Source organism: Oryzias latipes, chromosome 2, assembly GCF_002234675.1.
Source record: "Oryzias latipes chromosome 2, ASM223467v1".
Lineage (NCBI taxonomy): Eukaryota > Metazoa > Chordata > Actinopteri > Beloniformes > Adrianichthyidae > Oryzias > Oryzias latipes.
This window is the reverse complement of record NC_019860.2, coordinates 4,935,526-4,963,346: the sequence shown is the minus strand read 5'-3', so window position 1 is coordinate 4,963,346 and position 27,821 is coordinate 4,935,526. Positions and strand designations below refer to the sequence as shown.

The window sequence follows — 27,821 nt, the reverse complement described above, 5'->3', positions numbered from 1 at the left end:
CCCATCAAACACAAAGCTGTAAGTCCACTCTCAGCTGGTCCACCTGACTAATCAAGTGCGGAGCGAAATAATTCTTTCTATTTTGTTTGTTACTTTTTTTGATAAAGTCACTTCCCTCAGTTTATACTGGATCATCGCAGATGAGTCGTTAGTTGGGAAATAAAATAAATAAAGTAATAAAGTAAAATAACGAATAGCAATTAGATAAGATATCTATCTAGAAAAAGCTTTTAAATGTTATTCTCTTATGTTTGCTTTTTTCTAATGCAGAAATGGGACTAATTGGCTTTTTTTTTGGACTCTGTATCTATATCTAGATATCATTGGGGCGGCCGTGGTGCAGCGGTAGGGCATGATCGTAAGGTTGCAGGTTCGATTCCCGCTTTGCACGCCCATGAGTCGAAGTGTCCTTGGGCAAGACACTGAACCCCACCTTGCCTCTGGTGGTGGGCGGGCGCCTGTGTTTGGCAGCGGAGCCGCCACCAGTGTCTGAATGTGTGAGTGAATGTGTGTGTGACTGGGTGAATGGGTCTGTGACTGTAAAGCGCTTTGTCCTTGTAGGAAGAAAGGCGCTATATAAGTATACGCCATTTGCCATATCATCGTCCATCCCGGTCGTTGACAGCAAACATCGTCCATTGCCAATTTAGGGGACATAATTATGAAAAAGAAAATTTCTACATGTTCTGTAACGCATATATCTGCGTTACCTTTTCACCAGTACAGAGTTCCCCCGTTGTATTGCAGGAGTTTCTTTCTAAAAATAACCATGATCCCTGAAATCCAAGGAGTCTGATTACAGAAGTTTATGGCAGTAAAACTCCTCACTGCCTACATACACTTTTCTCAGACAGACATGAACATTTTCATCCTTTTCTCTTGTTTGAAATCTCAAACTTTCATGGAAATTAAGTCCAGGATCTTAGAATAAAAACAAAGATCTGATGGATCAAAGGTTTCTATAGATCTGAAGAGCTCCGCGTACAGGATTCACGGCACGGACTGAGGAGATTGATTGACAGGGTCTCCTGCCAATCAGGACATAGAACAGGGTGCTGTTTAAAAAACGCAGCATAATCGCTCTAAAAGATTGAGCCAAACCGGTAAAGATGAACTGCGACGTAGAAAGGGAAAACTGTCTTCTGTTCTGTTTGACAGGAATTTTAAAGGAATTCAGGTTGGAGCACAGACTGCAGAAGGGGGGAAGAAAATGCCACTTCTTGATTATGTGGGCAGATGAAGAAAAAAAAACCATGGATCTCTGATATTGTTCAGTGGGCCTGACCAAACATGGGGGCGGGCTGGATCCAGCCCGCCCCCCATGTTTGCCCACCCCTGAACTAGTATCAAATATTTCATTAAACCACGCAAAATATTGGTGCAAAGGTGAACTAACACCTGTGCTCAAGTGAGTCTTTATGTTCCTCTAAAAAATGCATGATGGAAGGTGAAAAGTAGGAGGGGGAGCGCCCAGCCATCCCTACACCAAGACCCCTGCCACAGCAGCTGCGGCAGCCAAGGCCCGCCAGAGCCTGCACGGCAGCAGATGAAGAGCAACCGCCCCCCAGGTGATTGCATCCGCCACCCAGGCTAGGCCCAGCAGGACCACCCACGGGGCCCCCAGAGCCAGAGAGCAGGGAGGCATGGGGGCGGGGGACAGAGAGTTCAGCTCCAGCTCAACCAGGAGAGCAGCCCCCCGCCATGCAGCGAGGGCCCAACGCAGGGCCCCGCCCCAGAAGAGTGCCCACAACCCCAGATGAGCACCTCATCACCACCCAGGAGTTCTGGGCATCCGCCCGACCGCCAGGTACGAGCCAGGGCCCCCCAAGGGAGACCCGGCCCGCGCTCCATGCTGCCACCCACCCGGCCCACGGTTGGTCCATGAAGGAGCAAGGCAAGGCGCCAGCCGCTCCTGCCCAGGAGGAAGACATCCAAGAGAAGAGGGGGTCCACACAAGGGATGTTGTAAACATGGCCCGAGCAGGGTCGTCCACATTTGGAAATTTGGCGAGGCCCAACGCTCGGGGGTAAGGACCAGAACCCACAACACAGGGACACGGACACCCCCTGGCTCAGCTGTGATGTGATCCCCGGCTCTTGGCCTTGCCAGAAAGCTCAGGGATCCCTCTCCCTGCGTGGAGAGAGGACCGCCGGGCCCAGGAAACCAGCACCCAGGGAACACTGCCGCCGTCGCCAAGGGCCCAGTACCCCCTACAAGGGATGGGGTAGGGGACAGATGGTCCAAGGTCCCACCTTCCTTGTGAAACCATTTCAAACCAAATCAAACCAAAACAAATGCGTGCGTGTGTGTTTGTGAGGGTGTGTGCATGTGTGTGTGTTTATGTTGGAATGTATATTTGGGGGTTTATATTTGGGGGTGCAGTTAAAATTGGCGGGTAGGGCACTTAGGGGACATCTCCTGATTACTCAGTGATGTCCCATCACCCTCCCCACCAAGGGGCCCTAAATGTCTACAGTGCAGTTAAAATTGGCAGGTAGGGCGCTAAAGGACATCTGCTGCTTGCAGGCAGTGATGTCCAAGCACCCCCTTACTAAGAGCCCTACATGTCTACGGTGCAAATAAAACCCAGAGGGGGGGGGGGGACTATTACATACGGCAACCACTGGAGGGGGACCACTGCCAAGTAGCTCCTCCCCCCAAGGTGCAACGCAGGCTGACACCCCCCCCCCCCACCCATCACCCTAATACACCCCCCCCCCCCCCCCCCCCAGCATAGGGCCCAGGTCCCTTCAGCCCAGGGGCCCCATCCCACGAGGCGCCGCCACCACCCACCCCACACAGACAGAGAGAGAGAAGCCAGAAAGCGTCGCCCCACGGAGCAAGGTCCAGGTCCAGGTCCAGGCAGCCAGCCGGGGCGACCGCCGTTTGCTTTAGTGGAGACCCCGACCCGTGCGGACGGGCAGCCCATCCAGCGCCGCTGGAATGAACAGTTTTTCATAGTTTACATTTAAAAATTTCAACTACAAGGTTCCTGACTGAGCAGTTTTTGACTTTTATTGGTGTTTGTCAATACACAAACTATTTTAAAAGTATAAAAGGGCTTTTTCTTGTGTTTGTATTCCTGCAGGTCTCCCCCAGCATTGGATGACCGAAGAGGAAGATCTCTGCAACCAGCTGAGGAACTTTAGAGTGGAACAGAAGGAACCAGATCCTTCACTGATTAAAGAGGAACAGGAGGAACCAGAACCTCGACAGATTAAAGAGGAACCAGGGAAAGTCGTCATCAGTCAGGATAAAGAGCAGCTTGATCTGAAGCAGGAGACTGATACCTTGATGGAGATTCCTACTTATGAGGAAGATGAGAACAGAGAAGCAGATCTAAGCAATCAGCAGATCTTAAATGTAACTGATAGTCATGATGGAGGAAACCAACATGAAGAATCAAAATCAACTACAGATGAAGAGACAGACCCACAGAAAGGAGATCAGAGGAAGAGGAGGGACAGAAGTTATATCCAAAATGGGTCTGATGAAAGATATTGTGCATCTAAAAAATGTGGTAATAAGTTTAGTGGGCGGCCTCAGTTGAAATTTCACATGAAAACCCACACAGGAGAAAAGCCTTTTACTTGTAAAGAATGTGATAAAAGTTTTAGTCGTATATCTACTCTCAAAGCACACATGAAAACCCACACAGGAGAAAAGCCTTTTACTTGTAAAGAATGTGATAAAAGGTTTAGTCATAAATCAAAACTCAAAACACACATGAGAACTCACACAGGAGAAAAGCCTTTTACTTGTAAAGAATGTGATAAAAGTTTTAGTGAAAAATCAAAACTCAAAAGACACATGAGAACTCACACAGGAGACAAGCCTTTTACTTGTGAAGAATGTAAAATAAGTTTTAATCAAATATCTAATCTCAAAACACACATGAGAATTCATACAAGAGAAAAGCCTTTTACTTGTAAAGAATGTGATATACGTTTTAGTCGTATATCTACTCTCGAAAGACATATGAGAACTCACACAGGAGAAAAGCCTTTTTCTTGTAAAGAATGTAGTAAAAGTTTTAGTTATTCATCTAGTCTCAAAAGACACATGAGAACTCATACAGGAGAAAAGCCTTTTTCTTGTAAAGAATGTAAAAAAAGTTTTAGTCGTACATCTGATCTAAAAACACACATGAGAACTCACACAGGAGAAAAGCCTTTTTCTTGTAAAGAATGTGATACAAGTTTTTGTCAACTATCTACTCTCAAAATACACATGAGAATTCACACAGGAGAAAAGCCTTTTTCTTGTAAGGAATGTGATACAAGTTTTAGTCGAATATCTATTCTAAAAACACACATGAAAACTCATTCAGGTGAGAGATAGTTTTTATGGCTGATAAATGGCTCAGTCATAAATGTAATTTAGTATAATACATTAGATCACACACAGTTGAGTAGCTTTTCTTTTGAAACAAAAACATTTTTTTATAAAGTATTTAGAGAAAAACCTCAACTTCGAAAACAGAAAAACATAGAGCAGAAAACTTGTACAGTATATGGGAAAATATTGTGTAAATGTCATTTAGACGTTTTGTTTTTAAAAGAAAGAACTTTATTTTTTTATACAAAAAAATAAAAATGTAGGAATATTTCAAGCCTTAGTTTAATTTAGTGAATTTATTGTATAAGTTTAAATAAAACAATATTGTTTGTCCAGGAAAAAAAGAACATTCTATTAAATGTTTACATCAAAAACATTTAGTGATCATGTTTAACCCTTGTTCTATCCCAGGCATTTTAACGTTGGGAGTTTGGTCATCTAGACCCACTAGACAGTGCGCTGAACCTTTTTTTTTTCAATGATTTGTGATCTTCAATGGTTCAATGGATTACATGAAAATGTTCCACCTTTATACACCTTTGTCATGGTAGGGAGAACACGTCAATGTAAGGGTGGGGTCATCTAAGATAGCACAAGGGTTACAAAGTGTGTTGTTTCCTTCCTGTCAGCGACTGCTTTGGTATTGGAGGTGTAAATTATCTCAGTCAGACTGGAGGATTGATTGTATTTTGCACCATCCCACATTGCCAAAATTGCCTAAATCTTTTTCAAAGACTATGATGTTACTGTTTGATCAACCAGTAAAGTTCTCTGAGCTGAATCCAATGAATAAATCTATGATCTGTTAAGAAGAGGAAGATGAAACACCAGGCCTAATGATAAAGATGACTTGAAGGAAGCTGCTGTTTGTTGGTTCTCTGCTGGTTCCATAGCTGGACTATGTTCCAAAAAAGCAGAGTATGAGACGTACCGGGGTAAGTTTAAGGGTAAATTAATTGATGTTTTGGTTCCAAATCTGCATGGAACTTTGAATATGAAGGACTGCGTTCACTGTGAAACACGTATTTATTCAAAGACGTAAGCATAAAATGACTTAAGGAGAATAAATGTTTAAACTTTTAGACTAGATGGAGACTGAAGCATTTTTATTTTTTAATGTCTGTGAAGAATATCACATTTATCTAAAAATCAGAATCACACTCCAGAACAACTGTTTTCCCATTTTTTATTGGACTAATGTTCACCATCTGCTGAGGAGAAATATAATGTTGAACTGAACTGTTAACTTTTTTTCACTTGTGTTCATAAAAAACAATTTGTGTGCAGTAAAGACAGCCGTTATAAAGCCTTATATATCTTATAACTGGTTAAATTGCATAAAATATAACTAGTGCGTTTGTGACTGAAAGATAAAATGATGAGAGAAACACCTCTGCTGGTTGGACACTTTGACCAGCAGAGGGCAGCAGAACTTTCAGCAACTCTGGATCTGATCCCACAAAAACAATCCATGGATGATCAGATTTCAGAATGGGAGTCCTGAAGATTTGAAGGATCAAAGACAAAGATGTTCTGAAGAGAAGATGTGAAAAGAAATTCAAGAATGAATCCACTCTGACTTCTCCTCATGTCTCTGAAGCTTGTGTCTTCATGTCTCCACCTCAGAGTTTCTTCTGGATTCCATGTGGATCAATAATATTGATCATGTTCTGTTGTCATTTTCCATCAGAACTTCAGGCTTTTCTCTGCTGATGATCTCTGAGCTGAACTTCTTGGAGGAATTCCTGAATCTGGGATTTGGAGCAAACAGTCAGAACAAAGGAGGTTTCCATTTCTTCTAAGCTCTGCCAGAAGAAAAGAGCTGAAGCTTGAAGCTGAAGCAGCATTTGCTCAGAGAATCTGTAACCAAAGTTACCTAAACCAAAATCACTGAGCACATCTCAATGTTCCACAAACAGTCATTTTCCAAATGTTTACCGTCATATTCAGGAGTTCAACTCTGAAAGCCACCATGACATCATAGACATTAAAGACCCTGTTACCTAGCAACCAAACACAACAAACTGTAGACTATTCAAACTGGACATTTTGGGGCAACAATTCTTTTCTAACTCAAGTTTTTATGAAAAATCCAAATGATGGAAACAGATTGTGTGAAGGAAATGAGGATCTATTGGTGAGTCACAGTCCTGGAAACACGAGTTGTGCTCTGATGAAGACGCCTGATCCAAATGTGGATTTTTGAAATGTTCTTAATGAGATTCAAACTGATTGAAGCTTTGAATTAAAGGTGTCAACACATTTCTGCATTGGATTCATTCTGTTTCAGTGTCTAAGGTTGGTTTTGTGGCAGAAACCAAGTTTTTGTTGAACAGTAGCGTTTGAAAAAGCAGAAAGTGGCTTTGAAGATGGTCAGGAGAACTTCTTTGAAGAGGAGGACTTCTCCAAACAACCACAACCTTAGAGGAAGTTTTCTGAGCATTCATAGAATGCTTTTCCAATGACTCATCATTTTCCACAAGAAGCTAATGAGTTTTTCCAAATGCATGCTGGATATTCTTAGTTCTAGCTTGGAAAGCACTTTGTGGGATTTCCCTGGAAAACCTGCTTTATCAATCATTTTGGTCTCTTTTTCTTCTTCTAAGTTCCAGCTTGGTGAGTGTGCAGGTAGCCATGGCAACCACTGTCCAGGTCAAAGGGAGGACCACGGCCATCCAGTCTCCAGGCTTTTGGATTGATTTGGATTTGATAAACATTTGTTTCCCACATTTTAATAGTAGAATTCAACACGGGACATATAGTGGATTGTAAGAATAGGAACAAAAACAGCAACAACAAAATAATCCTCCTCCCCTTAAAACATGCATTTGACTCTGAACAAGTCTAAAACAAATCCAAGCAAAGACCAGCGCTGGGGCTCCTGTTAGTTTCTTTTAGAAGAGCCTGCCTCTTCAAAACATAGAATGTTCAACAACTAGAGCTAAAAATGTCTGTTGGTAGATTTCTGGATGTTGGCCGTATCCCAGCGAGCAAGGCCAAGTCAGCCCCATATGGTTTCAAAGTGGACAGAAAATGTTTTTAGGAGTTTCTAGAATGTTCAACAACTAGAGCTAAATGAAACTAGTGCATGAAATGACAAAGAACTTCCTGTTTGAAAGGAATCTCATGATGGCTTCCACCTGTCTCTTTGCTTTTCTTTTCTTTTTTGGGTTTCTCCTCTTTGGGAGGTTCCACAAAACTGCACTTTAACCCAGAAGGAAACAACAACCGCTCCACAATCCCTGAATCCCCTACAGCCTTTATCTAAACATTTACATTGACCATTATCACACATTTGATTGCATTTTCTCAGAAAAACAAGCACAACTTCCCGTTTGTTTGTGTGTGAAATGATTCCAAAAAGCCATGTGTCATCCTGGAGGGACTGGTTTCTCATCAATGCAGACCACCAAGTTTCTCTGGTTTCTGACTATTTGGTGGCTGGTAGGCCTTTTGGGATTTTTGTCAGGGAAAGAAGTGAACCTGGGCTCCAAATATTGTAAGACACTGATCTAAAAGTACTAGGACATCTGGAGAAAGCTTTAGTTCTGCTCCAACTCAGTCCAAAGCACTGAAGATAGATGGAGTTGGATTTGGGAGAGGACTGAGCTCATTCAGATGAAGAAAGAACAAGTCAACAGATGAAGAAGATTTCAGGAAGTTTCCCATTCAACAAGTTCAAGTTTCCAGAGAGCTAGTTTAGCATCCGTGTTCTGGACCAAACCACTGTCCCTCTGAAGGTCCAGACACAGAGAGGCCCAGAGTGACCCCCATTTCTCCTTTTTGCTCTCTCCAGTGGCTGACTCCGCCCCTTAGGACGTCCCCCTGTGTGGATCAGTGGTCAGTGGGTTGGAACCTGCTGCAAATGCAGGCTCTGGTTCTAACTGCTGGATCAGAAGTGGAATGGGAGCTGTAGTGGTGTGTCTGCAGCTGGATGTGGAACACATGAGGGAGGGGTCAAAGGTCAATCTGTCTTCCAAACAAATGTTGTCAGTCTATTCTCCAACAATGCTCCAACATCTTCAAAGGTTTTTGGTCCCAAATCCAGAGTGTAGCTGGTAGGACGTGATCATTTCAGCCTCAGATTTGGGATCTGTCATCTCTCTGCCACCGTGACACCGAGTGATGAGTTCATGCTCCAAAGCGGCCCGATCGCTGGCTTTAGGGACTATTCCAAAAGCTTTCAATGATGGCGGGGAATGAACATTAGGAACAGATGACGGCTTGAAATGTCTGCTGTTGGTTTCTGATCCAGACAGAAATTCAATCAAATGTCTGTGAATCCATGATTTCTTTCATCCAGGTCCAGCTGCAGGTGGAGGACAGCATCATCCAGCTGAAGAAGAGGAGGAGCTTCTGCTGCCTCACAGAGGAAGGTGGAGGAGGTGAGAGGCTGCACTGGAGCTTTGGACCAAACCCTGTGATGGATGAACAACATCTCCAGGCTGTTTCCAGCCTGACCAGGAGGATCAGAAAACAGCAACAACTTCTCCTCCATCAAACCATGATGTCACCACCAGCAGGTGGAGACAGATATGAGCAGAAATTCTCTAGTTGGCTTCAGATTTCAGAGTTTCCCAAACAAGCAGTAGCACAACTCCACTTTTCTCTCCAAGCCCATCCTCTGAAATCTGATCTTCTGAGGGACGAGAACACTTGGAGACTGAGACTACCGGAGCATCACTAGAAGGACAGTTGGACTCCCCTCTGGAAAAAGAAGGCTTGAGCATGTTGACGTGACAAACTCCACATTTCTTCTCTTTGTCATGAGTTGGGATCCTAAAATTGGTGTCATTCATTTTCTTTTCCAGCTCATATGGAGCAGAAAACTGTGCCTGTAGGCTGGAAGCAGGCAAAGGCAACAACAGCAACACTTCCTCACCTGCAGCTGTTGTTGTTTGTGTGTTGATCCACAAACACATGCTGTGAAGAGGAACCTGCAGTGAAGGCAGCCATGTTGGAGCCTCACACATGTTCTCATTAGGATCAAATGAACCAGTGTGTTTGAGACTGAAAGAAAGACTGAAGGACAAAGAAATATGAAGATTCATTAAGGATCAAATCCAGACTTTATTCATGTCTTCAGACAAAAAAGCTGCAGACATTTTACAGACACAATTGAGGTTTTTCAACACTTTTCTGACATGAAGATGCAGTTCTGGATACAGCCAGAAGGTGTCGCCCTTCTCATTTACAATGCAAGTTCAAACTACAGACCTGACTGATTTGGTTTGGTTTTTGTTCTTTTAGCCATCATGTATGAAGACATCAGACCTAGAATTACAGAAAAAACATCAAAAGTTTCACAAACTTATTTTAATAAATTAAAATGTATAATTTCTGTCTATTGGAAGTCATTTGAAGTGAAGCTGTGAAAGTGACCACATTTGTTCAACAACCTCATAGCAACAAGAAACAAAACAGATTTCTCTCCAAAAAGTTTTTTTCCTCCGTTTTCCATCCAAACAAAGACAAACAGATGTTCTGTTTGGCAGAAATGTGTTTCCACCCAGAGGAACCTGCAGCAGCTGCTGATCCATCAGAAGATTCTGGACCTGCAGAGACTTCCCACACAGCTGCCTCTGCCTCCAAAGAAGCTGCTGATCTGCATGGAGAGAGAGCTCCAAGTCTCTGCAACCAAAGCAAAGAAGCAACCAGAGAACAGAAGCACAGAGCTGAAGCAAACATCCCAGAACGTTTGCTTTGGGAGTCCCACCTTCAGTTTGATCCGCTTCAAGACAAAGTCCCACATGAAAGAGATCAAAGTGAGCTAACCAAGCGCTTCATCCAAGAGAAGCAGCTCCAAAGCACAAAGACTCCGTCTGGTTGCAGGAACTCTGGGAAAGAAGGAGCAGGAGGAACTCCTGCAGGAAACATCAGATTGGAAAGAAGACTAACATGTCAGCAGTCTGTGGCTGAGACCAAGTCAACACTCCTGCAGCACTCAGCTGCAGCAAAAAGACACCCAGAAATACGTGGAGGGAGAGAGAGAGGGAGAGGGAGAGAGTATTCAGTTTATATCAGTTTTTCAGATTTAGTTTGTCAACATTTTCAGGAATGAGGAGAGATCTTTTAGCCCTAACGATGTCCCTCTTCAGCCAATTTTGCAATATGCTTATAGCTGGTCTCAATGGTTCTTCCCAATTCAAGAGGGTTAGCATCAAGAGGGATGCATCCTGTTGCTCTGTATTTGGTAAACTTTACCTTCATCTCCAAAATAGCAGACTTATTTTCCACCAGCATCTGGTGATGCCGTTTTAAGTGCATTAGCAGATTAGATGTTTTACAGCGGCATACGCGATCTTCGTGAAACAATGTCGGCACACGGTGTTCGACTTATCCAACTGTCTTTTCCCTTCATGGATGCTCACAATAAATCAAAAGTGTTACCACACAGGAGTGCGTAAGGAGATGGGTGGGTCCCCAAGTTCCGGTCTTGCGTCTGCATTAGCCATAGTGCTATAGTTGACATGCTAACTGTCCGTCACCTAATGGCGTCTTGGCAAAAACTCGCGTTTAACATTAGTTCCGTCTCGGCGCAAAGTTAATACATTGGGGGGAACAAAAACAAAAAAATAAATAACATTTAAAAAACCGAAACAGCACAAAGGTGAACCGAACCGAAGGTGCTGTACCGAAACGTTCTGGTACAACTACGTGTACCGTTACACCCCTATTACTTGAACAAACAAAGTATATACTGCAGTCACTACTTTGTGTTTAAATGTTTATTAAATGTTCACTGATCACATTAAAAGTGTTAGAATTAAAGATGTATAAACAACATTTCAACCATAATGAAGACATTCAAGAATTAGCTCAAATTACTAAAAAACAAACAACTCATTTCTATTTGCAGGTACATACAAGACAATGGTCTTGTGCTGAACACATCAAAGACCAAGGAGATGATTATTGACTTTAGTAGGAAGTCCTCCCACCAGCCAGTGATCATCGATGGAGGGGGAATCGAGGTGGTTGACTCCTACAAGTACTTGGGTGTGCACCTTGAACACAAACTGGACTGGTCGGAGCAGGCTCATGCTCTGTATAAAAAAGGGCAGAGTAGGCTGTTCTTCCTGAGAAAGCTGAGGTCCTTTGATGTGTGTACTGACATGTTGCTCCTCTTTTATCAGTCGGTTGTAGCGAGTGCTGTTTTCTATGGGGTTGTATGCTGGGGTGGCAGTATGACCACAAGGGATTGCACTCGATTGGACAAACTGATTAAGAGATGTGCATCTGTGATCTGGAAGAGGGTGGACTCTGTGGGATCTGTGCTGCAGAAGAGGATGAGGCCCTTGACTCAGAGCATCCTGGACAATCCCAAGCATCCATTGCAGAACACGATGTCTGGTCAGAGGAGCTCACGGAGTAATAGGCTCCTTTCACTGCGCTGCAGGACAGAGCGCTTTAAGAACTCATTTGTCCCTACAGCTATCAGGCTGTTTAATGAACCTCCCTGATGTGAACTGATATTATTTTGTGATCTGTCTTTTTACTGTTGTTTGTTGTGTGTGATTGTGTGTTTTGCTACCGGACACCTGAATCTCTCCTTTGGGAGATTAATAAAGTTTATATCTATCTATGTAAAACAATTCATTTTGTGAAAAAGTTGTACATAGTTTGTCAGCAGTAAAACTCTTTCTCTAATATCATTACACAAAGATTCAAGTGTTTTGATCAATTACTTTTTTTGCAGATAAAAACCTAAAAAAATTCCTAGAAAGTAAGAATATCATATTATAACACTAAATTAGTAGAAAACTTCATTTCTACACATTAAATATTCACTTGTGCCTCCCTCTAATGAAGTTACTTCATCAATATGGTATGGAGGCCATCAGATTTTTCCCTCCTGTAAAATAAAGTATTCTGCTGTGGTGCAGAGGTTGAGGTGTCGACCTCTTATCAGAAAAGTTTAGAATTTAGAGTTTACACTAACTCCTTTATTACATTGTTTGTGAAGAGAAAGTCTTGTGAGTTCTCATGTGTGTTTTGAGGTTAGATAAATCATTGAAACTTTTTTTACATTCTTTACAAGAAAAAGGCTTTTCTCCTGTGTGAGTTCTCATGTGTCTTTTGAGATTAGATATTTGATTAAAACTCTTTCTACATTCTTTACAAGAATAAGGCTTTTCTCCTGTATGAATTCTCATGTGTGTTTTGAGACCAGAAGCATCACGAAAACTTGTGTCACATTCTTTACAAGAAAAAGGCTTTTCTCCTGTATGAATTATCATGTGTCTTTTGAGACCAGAACCATCAATAAAACTTGTATCACATTCTTTACAAGAAAAAGGCCTTTCTCCTGTGTGAGTTCTCATGTGTTTGTTGAGAGTATATACATCATGAAAACCTTTTTTACATTCACTACAAAAAATAAGCTTTTCTCCTGTATGAGTTCTCATGTGTCTTTTGAGATGAGATATTTGACTAAAACTTTTTTTACATTCTTCACAAGAAAAAGGCTTTTCTCCTGTGTGAATTCTCATGTGTGTTTTGAGATAAGATACATCACGGAAACTTTTTTTACATTCTTTACAAAAAAAAGGCCTTTCTCCTGTGTGAGTTATCATGTGTGATTTGAGATGAGATATACGACTAAAGCTTTTCTCACAGTCTTTACAAGAAAATCTCTTATCTTTTGCGTGAATTCTGAACAGAGATTTGTTACAAAAGCTTTTGTCACATTCTTTACAGATATAACATCTTTCATCAGACCCAGTTTCCATGTAGTCAGACGGGTTAGTAATTATTCTTGAGTTTTTACCAGACTTGATAGAGGAAAGTCTCTCTTCTTTTGAAGATTGTTTGTCTTTCTTACCCAGATTTGCCTTCTTGGGATTTTTTCTAACATCAGAGTCACACTGACCTTCTGACATGTGAAAGCTGTCCACACTTTGGACATGTCTTCTGTCTATTCTCTTCCTTTGATCTCGATTTTGTGGGTCTGTCTCTTCATCTGTAGTTGATGTTGATTCTTCATGTTGGTTTCCTTCTTCATCCTGACTATCAGTTACATTAAAGCTCTGCTGATTGTTTAGATCTGCTTCACTGTTCTCATCTTCCTCATAAGTAAGAAACTCCATCAAGGTATCAGTCTCCTGCTTCAGATCAAGATGCTCTCCATCCTGACTGATACAGAGTTCCCCTGGTTCCTCTTTCATCTGTGGAGGTTCTTGTTCCTTCTGCTCCTCCTTTGTCTGTGGACGTTCCAGTTCTAAGTTCCTCTGTTGGATGCAGAGATCTTCTTCTTCAGTTATCAAACTCTGGGGGAGGGCTGCAGAAACACAAGTAGAGGCCCTTTTATATGTTATGGTGACTTTATGCATTGGTAAGTACCAATACAATTTTAAATAGTCATTCAGAATATGCACGATAAAAAACTTTTTATTTGTTAAAATAAGTTTCTTGTTTTCTTAAGCACAACAGTATAAAACTGTCCTCTACACCTGCCCCATAAGGAGAGCTGTTTCAGTCAATACACTGTAGTCTGAACCAGTTAAAGATAGAAAATAATATTTTTGATTAATTGATTTTTGATTTATTTCAAGCATTGTAGTCAAAGCAATAAAAAGTTACACATATTTATCAAACTCATTACAGACATTTTGAAATGCATAGTTTAAAAAGACAGAAAATAAAGCAAAACAAAAAAGTCACTTAAATCACATTTGTTTTATTAAATACAGTGAATTTCTTTGTTTTTCTTAAGGAAATGAAATTCCAGATAAGTAATTCATAAATAGTACAAACAGGTCTTTAATGTTATATAACTGTATACTCAAATTAAATCATGCTGAGATAAATAGGACAGATTTACTAGAAAGGGGACAGTGGGATTAACAGAAAATGTACTTTTAACATGTTTCTGTTTCCAATTATTTTTATTTGAAATTATAAAAAGGAAAAAAGTCTGAAAACAAATAGACTGTTTTAGATTCTTGCCATTATTGACAGTAAAGATGCAGGCATCTATAGTAAATGTTTGACACAGTCTCTGAGCCTTATTTCAGCACAACACCAGCTGTGTAATGTTGTGAATATGCTGCTAATAAAGTTACATTCACATGTCTGTTATTGTATTTATTTTATTTAGAAATCACCTCCAGGACCGAGGTCTGGGGCCCCATCAATCGGGGTCAGAAACTTGCCTGTGCTGTGTTAGCCTGGAGGTGATGCTGGCAGCACAGACAGTAAAAATGTGTCAAAATGGACGAGCATGGAGATTTGATGTGAGAACTTAGAAACGTAAAATAGAATGTAAAAATCTTTTGCTGTAAAGTTTGACAAATAAAATCACAACCGACAAATTACCCTTTGCATGTGTTCTTTAGAGTTACAACCTCAAATCAGTGATTTCAATTGCTTGAATCTGCAAATCACAGTACACTACAGCTGAATGAACTACAAATACATTTCAAAAGAAAAATATGTTTTTTTCCTGACTTTTATTGAGAAGTGATCTCTTTGATGTGTAAATGGAGACACGGCAGGGAGACGGCTGCCAAGAGACCGTTGTCAACAAAGTGTAATATCCGAGGAAAGACCATTCTGTAAAAATCCATCATCTCTCTAAAACAAATTAATTTCTACATTTATATGATATATGGTAATGGAGACTCCTCAGCATATTCATGCTACAATCAATATTTTGTTAAAAAGGCAATATTTATTTTATTGTAGGGTTGTGCCGATGGACGGTGATGGGTGACTGACATCCCGATGGAGAGACCACCATCGTGATGCCACGCCCCCGCCACGTTGCGCGTCGACACCATAAGCCGCGGTTACATGCACAAAATATCTTGATGGGATCAATGGTCGGATTAGAATCCAACCGTGTACATGGGCCCAGAAAAATGTTTTCAGAATATAAAAACGTTCACTAAGGTCACACTTTCCGTTGGAATAAATCATCCGCACATGCGCAGTAGGGTTTGAAAACCGGAAGGATATAGATTCCGCCGAGCGGCTTTTTTTTTCAAACTTTATTGAATGTAACAATTCAATACAAAACATTGTTAAAGAGCGCCGAGCGGCTATATACATTGACATGTCAGCTCGGTAATATACGAGATGATCTTCTAAACGTGCTTTTAATAATGTTACGGTTATTATGAAACACCTGTTCGCTCATCATTTGAATTTTAATCCGTGTGGTCAGTGCTTTTTCTGAACGAAGCCAGGATTAGCAGTATGCTAACCGGGCTAACAACATTAGCTTTGGGTGGTGCTGCTTGCTGGCTGCACGTAAACATGTAAGAATAACATCAGCCTTTATTTAGTCGGGACACGACTGGAAACACAAATCCGTGTGATCGTTTGAATGTTTTCTAAGGACTGAGCAACATTTCTGCTTTGAAGCTCAAACCGCTGTGTGCGCTGACGATCCGAGCTGTGCTCAGACACACACTTTTAGACCCAGTTCTGAGTTCGGTTGCTTGTACCCTTAGAGCTGCGGGACGGATCGCAGTCTTAAATCTCCCACACATACCGCTCATGTACCCCCCCCCCCCCTTCCCATCAAACACAAAGCTTTAAGTCCGCACTCCGCCGGTCCACTTCACTAGTGAAGTGCGGGAGCGGACTACTTCTTTTCTATTTTGTTACTTTTTTTGTTAAAGTCACTCCCCTCCGTTTATACTGGATCATCGCGGATTAGTCATTAGTTGGGAAATAAAATGAAAAAAGCAAGAAAACGAATAGCAGTTATATAAGAACAAAAAATGTAAAAAATACCCCCCCCCCAACCCCCTCACCCCCGACGATGTCATCGTCCATCCCGATGGTTGACGGCAAACATCGTCAACGGCCAATTTAAGGGACATCGCCCAACCCTATTTTATTGTATATATTTCATCAAATCATAATAGAGATATGAATCATAATCAAGGTGCACAATAGCTCTGAAGATACTGAAGCTATTCTCAAAAAAATTTCTGTACTGACTAATCATCACCCTGTTGTCCTACTACAACAAAGATAACTGTATGTCAATCAATTACTTTTTTTTTTCAAATATAGATCACGATTGGTCAAAATTCTTAATAGCTGTAAAAGATACCGTAGCTTACAACATAATGTTGTGATATAATTTTTTTAGTCAATAGCCACAGTTACATGTGCAAAATATCGGATCATATATATATGATCCAATATTACACTGTATTTATCCCACGAAGGGAACTTTGCGTCTCCACATTTGACCCATCCCCTTGGGGAGCGGTGAGCTACAGCCGAACCGCGCTCGGGAGATGGTAGCGTTCTTGCCTAAGGACCCCCACTGGGTGATGTTAATTGCTCACCATTAATAGTACCATTGCTCATTCCCCTCTGGGAATCGAACCCTGGTTTCCTGCATGGTAGCTTCCCACCTTACCAAACGAGCTACCCAGACGGATCAATGGTCAGAATTAAAATCAACCGTGTACAAGGCCCAGAAAAACTTTTTCCCGTTAGAACAAACGTTCACAAAGTCACACCTTTGGTCAGAATTTACATTTGCGCATGCGCAATAGTGTTGAAAATACTGGAAGCGAAAATGAGTCCCGGTGTAAACAAACTGCCACACAGTAGATATCTGGCAGCTCGGTAATATACAGAAGGATCTTCTTAATGTCCTTTATTATTGTTATGGTTATTATGAAGCACCTGTTAGATCATCATTTTATTTTTAATCCGTGTGGTCAGTACTTTTTTTGTGGTGGAACGGAGAAGTCAGGGTTATGAGTGGGCTAACATGCGCTAACAACATTAGCCTTGTATAAAAAACATAAAGTCCATGCAGAAAATGCTGCAATCTGCATCTTGGCTGCACGGAAATATGTGGGAATAACAGCAGCCTGTCCGCAAACACAGAGCTATCACTCTGGCTGCTCTGCTCAGAGACACAGTTCGGTGGCGCGGAGCAGCCGGTCGGTCCTGTATGTGCTCCAAAGCTGGAGCACCGCACCGTCTATGCGTGACGTAAACCAAAGCAGTAGTGACACAGGTTCGAAATGAACTGTTTACATGCAACACGATCAGGTCAACAATCGGCCTAACCCACCTATCTCCATCGGAAAGAAATCTTGATCCGAACGAATATGATCTTGGCAGAATATTCCGAATGGGGTGTTTACATGACGTGTTTTTCTTCCGATCAGGCATTCTTTCCGATTACTTTTGTCCGTGTAAACGCAGCTAATAACAACAACAAATTTAATCACCCTTTTGAGTCAGGCAACAGTGATTAGTCAGGTGGTCTGAGTCACGTTTTTAGGGCAACCAGTTGCCAATCATGATAAGCTAGTTCAAAGTCCACGCCCCCCCATCGCTGAAAGCTGCTCGGAAGAAGCTGTCAATCAAACATTCGAGGTGGGGGCAGCGGGCACTACACCTGTTACTGAGGCATCTGATTGGTCAGTTTATAACTTGAATAACTGGCAATAAAGAGAAAAATATAATAGAATCTGTCTGAATGTCTGGAATTGGAGACATGGAGACATCAAAGAGGTTTAGATGGATTTGGGGTTTGACGGAGAAATCTGCTGAAAAGAACTGAACTACAAACTTAGAACCACAGACGACAAAACAGATTGTACTTTTTTATCTGCTAACAATTTTCTCTTTGATCTGTGTAGGTTTCCTGTTTGTCGTTAGCTGGAGGGACTAACTAAGATCATCTGATTTGAAGAATGTTGTGGGCTGCACTGACCAACAATGTCTTCTGTCTTTTCAACTGGAAGGGACAGAAGAGACTCTTCCAGGACACGCTGTTGATGGACTGCATGTTTGGAGAGCTTGAAGCTCAAGATAGAACCATTGTTGAAGTGAACATACCGATAGTGTGGAGATGAAGATCAGAGTCACACTGACCTGCTGACATGTGAGAGCTGTCCACACTTTGGACATGACTTCTGTCCCTCCTCTTCCTCTGATCTCTGTTCTGTGGGTCTGTCTCTTCATCTGTAGTTGATGTAGATTCTTCATGTTGGTTTCTTTCTTCATCCTGACTACCAGTTACATTAAAGTTCTGCAGTTCTTCTTTAATCTGCTGAGGTTCTGGTTCCTCCTGTTCCTCTTTAATCTGTGGAGATTTTGGCTCCTGCAGTTCTTCTTTAATCTGTAGAGGTTCTGGTTCCTCCTGTTCCTCTTTAATCTGTGGAGGTTTTGGTTCCTGCAGTTCTTCTTTAATCTGTAGAGGTTCTGGTTCCTCCCGTTCCTCTTTAATCTGTAGAGGTTCTGGTTCCACTTGTTCCACTCTGAAGTTCCTCTGCTGGTTGCATTGATCTTCCTCTTCAGTCATCCAATGCTGGGGGAGAACTGCAGGGACACAAAAACAACATTTAAACATTTTCTTTATACCTTTTAAAGGTTATACCTTTTATATGTTTCCAGGACTTTTGGGGTTTTTCAAGCATCACTTAACACTTTGATTATTGGATAAAATGTCTGAGGAGTCTGGAGGACCAGAAGAGACTCATGGAAATAAATAAATCGAATATAAATAATTGAATAAATGCGTCATTCATTCATTTAAAATTGTCAATAAATAAATAAAATTTGAAAGCAAAACATAAATGCTTAAATAGTAATTAAAAAGCACCTTAAAATTTTTCATGACATTTTTAATAATTTTATTGTCCAATGTGGGACAAATTAAAATAAATACAATGCTCAGCATAAATGAATACACCTTACTAAATGTGTCAGAAAACCTTTAGCATCCTTTCAGAACCAACATTTTCTGTGAAATACTAGATTATAAAATACTCCTACAAAGGTGGACCATTGATTGCAAACAGGATCTCTTAATTTACATACAAAAAATTGATTTCCTAACCATATAATTCAAACCGATGTTGCAAAAATGAGTACACCTTAGTCATAGTCATATGATAAAAGACAAACTCAAGACTACAAATTTCTAATGAACAGGCATCCAACCACAGTTGAGTCTAATGACTTATTTAAGAGGTGTCCAGCACACAGGTGACCATAAAAGGGCATTTCTTAACAAAGAACAGCCCGTCCCATTTCATGCTGTCAGCAATGGCTCCCAGTGGAAATAAAAATGTCACAAAATCTCAGAAAGGAAATCCTTTCTTTGCACAAAAAAGGTGAGGGCTACAATATCAGCAAAGCTTTACATATAAGTCAAATTTACTACTGCAAAAGTCATCCAAAAACAAAGAAAGATGGAAGTGTCACAATCATATGGAGACGTCCAGGCCTTCCATGCAAGCTAACGTCTCGACAGGAGGGTGTTCTGATGAGAAGGCTTGAAGAAAACCACCATGCAAGTTCACTGCAGTTAGCTAAAGCAGTGGAAATCTAAACTGGAGACACTGTTTCCCGTGATGCCATATGGCACACATTGCAGAGGAAATGGCACGCTTGGTTATCGTCCAGGAAGGAAGCCACAAAAAAGCATGCCTAGAATTTACTAGGGCTCATGCTGAAACAGATGAAGACTACTGAGACTCAATACTCTGGAGTAATGAGACAAAGATCACTATTTTCAAAACTAATGGTTTTAAAACTGTACGGCATTGCAAAGGTGAGGATTTCAAAGATAAATGCATGGGGCCTATAGTGAAACATGGCGGTGGCAGTGTCCTGATGTGGGGCTGCATGAGTGCTGCTGGTGTGGGGGAGCTGCATTTCATTGATGAGATCATGAACTCAACAATGTAGTGCTCTATACTGAAGAAGAAGATGCTGCCATCACTTCATTGGTCATTGAGCACTTTTCCAACACGACAATGATCCAAAACTATGAGGCCAGAACAGTCTCATAATTCAGAATTGCACACACTCCGAGTCACAAATGTACACACTTCGATTCACAAATGTCATTTTATGCAAACATGCTAAATAAATTTGGAAATGCACACATTGTGTTTCACAAACACACACATTGCGTTTCACACATGAAGACTGAATGTTTTACAAATGCACAATAAGTGTTTCTCACAAATGTGCACACTGTGTTTCACAAAAACATTTCAGAAATACACAATAAATGTATCAGAAATGCACAGTAAGTGCTTCACAAACATGTTTTTTAGGTACACATGTGATGTGAACTCACAGATCATTCGAATTGCAGAATGTGCATTCAAAATCCCGTTCTTGTTTGTAAATCTCCCCACATTTGAGAGAGATTTTTCTACTGTGAATATTGAGACTCCTTTGACGGAGCAGGTCGACTAATGTCACCATTGGCTAGTGAAGCTGTCAATCAAACTCATCAGCAAAGCAGGCGGGTTCACTTATAGCCAATCAAATGGCCCCTTACACTTTCTCTTCACTTTCAAACTGACGAGGGAGGGAGCTGTTCAGCACAGCAGTTGAAAGTATGCGGGCGGCAAACATGGCGGAGAGGTTTTCCGAACGGGATCAGTCTCAGCCCGTAAGTAATGCATTTATTTGATCATTCCCTCGTTGTACGTCCTGTAATGTTATTGAATACTAAGTTGAAGCGTTCTCCTTAGCCAAGTGACATGTGTGAATGCTTTATGAACACTTCAGCCGAGTCGTTTGCAGAGTACCCCCACCGCAAATTAGCTTAGCTTTGCTTAGCTTAGCCTGTGCGGTCATATTTTTTAAAATGGTTTTAAAGCGGGGGAGGACTTATGATAGTTTGGTCAAGTTTTATACTTGGCATACCAGCTCTTCACACAACACGAGTAACTACAACCAACCAGGGGCCTCGAAACTAGCCGGCTTTCAACTCAAGTTGTGTCTGCCTGTGAGTGTGAGTGAAGTTCAAAGCGTTGTCGGTTCAAGCTAGCGTCTATAGCCAATCTGTAGGTTCTTAACATGATTCAGATGGAACTAAGGGGAAAAACATGCCAGATTTACAGCAGCAAAGAAAGTTCAATAAAAAGTATTGATTTGGAGATGGCGATGTTGTTTACAACACTGATGCTATGCTATGCTAACTAGCTAGCTAGCTGTTCCGTGTGCTGCCTTTATGTAAACGCGATCCAGGTTAAAGTTAGACACAGTATTTTCACAACCCAGACTTTAAGACGGGGTGGATATGTGCAACAAAGGTAATTCATATGGCATTCATGAAAACTGCATTTTTTAAATATAACAGACGTGAATCCACTGAAAGAAGCGTCATTAAGTTTCTAACGTTAAAACCCGTGTGCTGACAAGCCCTGTGAGATTGTGTCAGAGTGACATCCACTAAAATCCCTGTATCTTTACTTCCAATGACGTAATGCCAAGAATCCCAAACATTATGTGTTTAGGCTGTTTTGTAGTCGATAAGTAGTCACAGAACGGGTGGATGGGAGAAATCAGCTGTCAACAGTGATAAGAGTAGAAGTTACTGTAAATATTACACACAGGCTTCATGTGACCAGTGTCTTGTCTCTGATTTTTTTTTAAAGCTGTTCTTTACTACAAGCTCAAGTTGTCATAGCAAGAGTGTTTTAAAAAATTCCCCTTTCAAATATTTGTAAGTTATGTAATTTAATCTCAGCCAGCTAAATGATCTAATCCATGTTTGTCGTGTTTTTATTTATTCTAGGAATTACTGAAGCGTGACATCCTTCAAAGGCTGCATCATTCGACTGTCAAGCACCTTGGAGAGGCAACCTGTTAATGTGGAGGAGAGGCAACCTGTTGATGTGGAAAGCCTGAAACATTCTGCAACAGACTGCTGTCCCAGCGCTGCTCCACAGAAAGACTAAAACATTATTTTGTTCCTCGTGCCATCAGGCAATACAACTCTCTGGCAGGGCATCTTACAAGTAATTTCTTTTAATTAATTTTACCCACTGATTTTTCAATTATTTACCTTTTTTTTATCAATCTTTTTAATTTGTGATATTTCTATTTGTAATGCGTGTGTGTTTTTATGTGTTTTTTTAAGATGGCCATTTTTAAAAATTTCCTCAGGGTTTATTGAATACCCTTCTATTCTATTCTATTTCATAATTTATCATCCTATTGTATTACTGTTGTACCTGTCAATTGGGAATTTAGCATTTTTGCCCCTGTAAATATCTGTCAGTTGAAAGTATTTGTACTTGTATTCCATAGATCTTGCAAAGTGACATTGGGCTGAGCAGGGGAGGTGTATTGGGCATCTGTGATTGACAGTGAGATGAACTTGAGATAATGTAGTCCCACTGCGTGGCACGGAGCAAAGTGATGCCAGTTTCTCCACAGAACCTTCTGTGGAAGTTATAGATTTTTCTCCTCCACATTCATATGATCAAGACCAAAGGGAACCGTCTCTGAGTGTTGAAATGACGCTAGCATGAAAGCTAAGAGAAGGATAACGTACAAACAAACCCGAGTGAAACGTTCATTGTAAATCTCATGACCAGTACAGAGTTCGATGGATTCTATGTCAACTGCATTCAACCACTGTTGCCTTGCTTCCCGGTCCACTGAAAAGTTGCGCAAGCCAGTAATTTTTGACAACCGAAGGCAATAAACCGACAAGCCATGCTAAAGCTAACACGCTAACGACTGACTGGTACAGAATCAAATATGGGCGGGGCTTTTGCTACCTGCACGAAAGCCTAGAAAAGTGTAAGGGGTCATTCGATTGGCCTGCTTTGCTGGTGAGTTTGATTGACAGATTCACTAGCCAATGGTGACATTAGTCGAACTGCTCCGTCAGAGGAGTCTCAATATTCACCGTAGAAAAATCTCACAAATGTGGGGAGATTCACAAACGAGAAACAGGACTGTAAGAAACTTTGGGAATAGAATTTGTAAAATATTTAGTCTGCATGTGTGAAACACAATGTGTGTGTTTGTGAAACACAGGGTGTGCATTTCCGAATTTATTTTTCACGTTTGCATAAAATGATATTTGTGAATCAGAGTGTGTGTATTTGTAAAACAGGTTGTGTGCATTTCTGATTATTGAGACTGAATTAACTCCATACAAAACACACTTCTAAAGCTACTGTTATATTTTCTGAGGAAGAACAGGGTGAAGGTGATTGAATGGCCGGTATGTGTGGGAGATTAAACACTGCGTTCCGTCCCACAGCTCTAGGGGACGAGCTACAGAACTCAGAACCGGGTCTAAAAGTGTGTGTCTCAGAGCAGAGCTCGGATCGTGAGCTCACACACAGCGGCTGTGGGGGCGTTGTGTGAGCTTCAAAGCAGAAATGTCGCTCAGTCCTTAGAAACTGTTCAAACGATCACGTGGATTTGTGTTTCGATTCGTGTCCCGACTAAATAAAGGCTGATGTTTTTCCCACATGTTTACGTGCAGCCAGGATCCAGATTGCAGCACCACCCAAAGCTAATGCTGTTAGCCCGTGTTAGCATACTGCTAATCCTGGCATCCCGGCTACGTATTCAACAGAAAAAGCACTGACCACACGGATTAAAAATAAAACAATGAGCGAATAGGTGCTTCATAATAATCGTAACATTATTAAAAGCACGTTTAGAAGATCATCTAGGATATTACCGAGCTGACATATGAATGTATATAGCCGCTCAGCGGAACTGATATCCGCTTCCGGTTTTTCAAACCCTGATGCGCATGTCCGAATGATTTATTCCGACCGAAAGTGTGACCCATGTAAATGTTTGTTATATTCTAAAAAAAAAAAAAATTTTCTTGGCCCATGTACACGGTTGGATTCTAATCCGACCATTGATCCCATCAAGATATTTTGCACATGTAACCGCGGCTTATGGTGTCTACTCGCAGCGTGGCGGGGGCGTGGCATCACCATGGTGTCTCTTCATCGGGATGTCAGTCACCCATCACGACGGACGATGGTATCGTCCATCGGCACAACCGTAGTGCTCATACAAAATACTAGATGTAGTAGTTTTTGTTGCAGGGTGGATTTGCTTAAACCAATTGAAGAAAAACGGAAGATTATGCAATCTAAGTTAGATCATTAAACTTTATTTCATGTTATAGAGTTAAAGTGTTCAATAGAAGTCAACTTTGTGGAAAGTTTGGAAATGTTTCTTTGCTCATTGAGCTTCTGATTAAATTAGTACTTTTTAAGGGGGTGCACTCATTTATGCTGTACTTTGATTTGGGAATTTATTCTCATATTTGGGGCGGCAGTGGCTCAGGCGGTTGAGCTGGTCGGACAGTGATTGAAGGGTCGGCGGTTAGATTCCCCCCAGTCCATTGTTGTTGTTGTGTCCGTGGGCAAGAGCTCCTCCACTGGTGTGTGAATGTGTCTGAATGTCCAGGTGATGGTCAGAGGGGCAGCTGTGGCTAAATCAATAGTTACTATCACCAAGTATGAATGAGGAGTGAATAAATAACGGAGACATTGTAAACGCTTTGAGTGTCTGGAAAAGTGCAGATAAATCCAATCCATCATCATTATTGTTGTTGTTGTTGTTTTCCACATATTCAACGCAAGACGACAGATTTTGTGTTTAAAAAAAGTCTTCTGCTCTGCTAATTTAGCATAAGATCAATTTATAAAAGTAGCCTTTATGGAAGTAATAAATACGATAAATTCTCACAAGCCACGGAATTAAGTAAAAATCCACCTTCTTTTAACGCTTTTTGGGGCAAAATATGATTTTTACAAAACAAATCATCGATTCCAGAAGTCGTGTCCCGATAGGGGAAAAGAATTCTAGAACAACAACATGGTCCGATATTGAAGTGATCATATTGGCTCAGGTGTAGCCACGCCCCTCTGTCTCCAGCATTGATCAGACTGGTTCTGCAAACCACGCCTTCAGTCCTCTGCATGTCACCATACTAGTCCATAGGGATGGGAATAGAAGCCACCGGAAGCTTTCCTTGGGGTTCATGTAATTGTGCCAGAAAAATGTACCAACCATTCAGAGCTTTGAAACCACAAAAAGCAGCGACATCTGGTGGTGGTCTGGACGTATATCATCTGCTTCAACTAAGCTCCTTCTAACCTTTCATATTATGGATATTATAATGAAAAAACTTAAAAGAAAACAATGTTGTTAATAGTGATAAAAAACAACGTAAAACAACACAATAAGTTACGTTTTCTGTGAGAAGTGCTTTACACAGCAACATACACATGACATAAAGAAAATAAACGCTAGGCAAAAAAGGAAAACTGGTCTTGAACCCAGAATCTCTGGATACAGAAGCTATGACTTTATCTCTGAGCTATCTCTACAACAACAGTACATCCTTGCCATTGTTTATTCGTAGATGTATTTTCATTATTGATAACGTTCATAGTGTATTGTCTTAATTGGAGAAACTGAGTTGAAACGATCCTGAGCCACAGTACTTTTTTTTTTAACCAGGAACCATGGTAAAATGCAGTGAACTGACGCTGATTCCAATAGAACTGGTCTGGAAACGTTCGGGATTCATTTGTATTTTTAGAGAATAGTGCGCCCAACTGTTAAAACACAAGTGACATCTGAACCGTGGTTCAACCAAACGATGCATTTGGCGCGTCATACGTCATCAACCACATGATCTGCGCTAGTTGACACACGCCCCGAAACATTGTGCCGAACCACTATGTTTCATGAAGGTGAAACACGCGCCGAAGCGTCCGTGTCAAACGGGCCATCCCTACTAGTCCATTAAAGGTGTTCATGCAAATGTCTGTTAACGCTGTCAATTTTTTGGGTGTTTGTCTTTATTGAAGCAATTATTTAACAAACAATCATGGCATTTTTTTTCTGTCAATGACATCAAAATCAATGAGATGAAGGTAGTCAAAAACAAACATGACAACAAGTATTAGCAAATTTATAGTTTAACAAAACCTAAATATATCAAATAAATTACACGTCTGGGCTTTCTTGTGATTCATATAATGCAAAGATTTATAGAATAGTTTGAGATGGTTTATTAATCCATTAATGTGAGGTTTCAACTTTAAGAATTTACAGTTGTGTATGAAATGCTTTAAAAATCACAAAGTCCAGATTTTTAATAGTAATCGAGTTTGAATGGTATTCCAATTAGGAGTTATTATAATCCAGCCACAGTTTGGATCTAGATAGCAGCTCAGACGAGGAAAACAAAGACGTTCATGGATCTATTTGTCTGCAGCAGTGAACGTACCAACTACGTGTAGCTGAAGCTGAGGGTTCCAGCTGCTATCCAGCAGTCTGCGCTGACGACAGAGCTCCTCCTCGTTCTGGACGATGGTTCCTTCAGCAGCAGAAAGTTGTTCTCTGACAGAACCTTCCTGAGGTTCTGAAGACATGGTTCCTGCTCCGATCTTCAGCTCCAACTCCCACAAACACCGCCGTCCTCTTCACTGCAGCTCCGATCGATCATCTGCTAGTCTCACAATCACAGCAATCCACGTTGTCTTTCCGTTCAACACTTCTTCACTCATTTACGACACTTTGGAAAATGCTGAGAGTTCCCACACGAACCACGTATCGTCCTTTCTGTCCAAAAACCTCAAAAACGTCCCAACAAAACACCACCGACCTCTCAACACAAGCTAACGCTGCTAGCCTGCTAACAAGCTAACGCTGCTAGCACCTTGTGCTGTTTACTTCCGGGTCACGTGCAGATCTATATAAACTGCTTAGCTGAACCTCAATATGGTTAAAAAAAACGTAAACTATTTTTAAACAGTTTTGATTCAGGAGATAATAAATAAAAGAAAATCAAAATAGAAAAAAATGTAACGTTTTGAGAGCTGTTGTGACGTCATCACAATGTCCACAGATATTTTCAGGTTAAGACAAAAAAAAAACACTTAACATTTTTATTTACAGTACAGACTGTGGGTACCGGATGTTCTCGGGTTGCCAGATGTTCTCGGGGTCCTTCGGGGTCCTTCCAATGAGTTATATCACTTGAGGAGACATCACGTGGTTCCTCATGGGAGGAGAGCACCGCCATCTTGGTGAGGTCAAGTTTTGAAGACCAAACCACTTTTATAACATTTAATAAAGAGCTCTGTTTTTGCTTTCAATCACTTCATTATATGAAAAAGAAGAATGGCTTGAAATTGCTTAGTTTTGCTCAGAAATACAAACTTCATGAGTACCCCTAACTTAACTAGTATTAGACTACTTAGATTTTTTCTATGTTCCTTTATTTTATTTTACTTATGTTTTTATTTATTTGTGTGTTATGTTCATTGTTTCTTTTTTTCCCCTCTATTCTTTATTTTCTATGTCAATATGTTATGTTTGGCAATGGTGACTGATCTTCGAGGCAATATTGATTACATCGTTATTGTTCGTTGTTAACGTTAATGTCATTGTTAATGTATGATACCGCAATTGTCAATAAAGTTTTAAAAAACTTAGCGACGTTAACTCATTGGTCGTGGCAACTTACAGCCAATCAAATAGTGTGACGTCATCATTGGTCGAAGGACCCCGAAGGACCCCGAGAACATCCGGCAACCCGAGAACATCCGGTACCCACACAGACCAAAAGTTTGGACACACCTTCTCATTCAAAGAGGTTTCTTTATTTTCATGACTATGAAAATTGTAGATTCACACTGAAGGCATCAACACTATGAATGAACACATGTGGAATTCTATACATA

The 27,821-nt window shown here is 41.0% G+C and overlaps 4 protein-coding genes across 6 annotated transcripts in view; 2 read left to right on the top strand and 2 right to left on the bottom strand.

Annotated features, from left to right (window-relative positions):
- LOC101172629 (zinc finger protein 436-like) overlaps window positions 1–5,163 on the top strand; it is a 1,005,429-nt gene extending 1,000,266 nt beyond the window's left edge. The window contains exon 4 of the mRNA XM_023962276.1: window positions 3,089–5,163. Coding sequence (XP_023818044.1) covers window positions 3,089–4,341 — 1,253 coding nt within the window. The 3' untranslated portion in view covers window positions 4,342–5,163. The remainder of the gene's footprint in view (window positions 1–3,088) is intronic.
- The window catches only part of LOC101163225 (gastrula zinc finger protein XlCGF57.1), a 466,623-nt gene that overhangs the window by 46,993 nt on the left and 391,809 nt on the right, over window positions 1–27,821 (bottom strand). Inside the window, exon 1 of one of the 2 annotated variants that reach the window (XM_023962487.1) lies at window positions 26,363–26,817. The exons of the other annotated variant lie outside the window; for it this stretch is intronic. Within the exon in view, the coding sequence (XP_023818255.1) occupies window positions 26,363–26,507 (145 nt within the window). The 5' untranslated portion in view covers window positions 26,508–26,817. Of the gene's footprint in view, window positions 1–26,362; window positions 26,818–27,821 lie in introns of those variants that run through there. 2 annotated transcript variants of the gene reach the window in all.
- Window positions 1–27,821, top strand: part of LOC111948636 (gastrula zinc finger protein XlCGF57.1-like) — a 187,877-nt gene that overhangs the window by 23,157 nt on the left and 136,899 nt on the right. The gene's annotated exons all lie outside the window — the stretch shown is intronic.
- Window positions 1–27,821, bottom strand: part of LOC110013959 (gastrula zinc finger protein XlCGF57.1-like) — a 317,596-nt gene that overhangs the window by 245,807 nt on the left and 43,968 nt on the right. Inside the window, exons 2-4 of one of the 2 annotated variants that reach the window (XM_023962394.1) lie at window positions 18,576–18,645; window positions 18,199–18,530; window positions 11,052–13,618 (exon numbers count right to left, since the gene is read on the bottom strand). The exons of the other annotated variant lie outside the window; for it this stretch is intronic. Of the exons in view, the coding sequence (XP_023818162.1) occupies window positions 12,288–13,618; window positions 18,199–18,530; window positions 18,576–18,645 (1,733 nt within the window). The 3' untranslated portion in view covers window positions 11,052–12,287. Of the gene's footprint in view, window positions 1–11,051; window positions 13,619–18,198; window positions 18,531–18,575; window positions 18,646–27,821 lie in introns of those variants that run through there. 2 annotated transcript variants of the gene reach the window in all.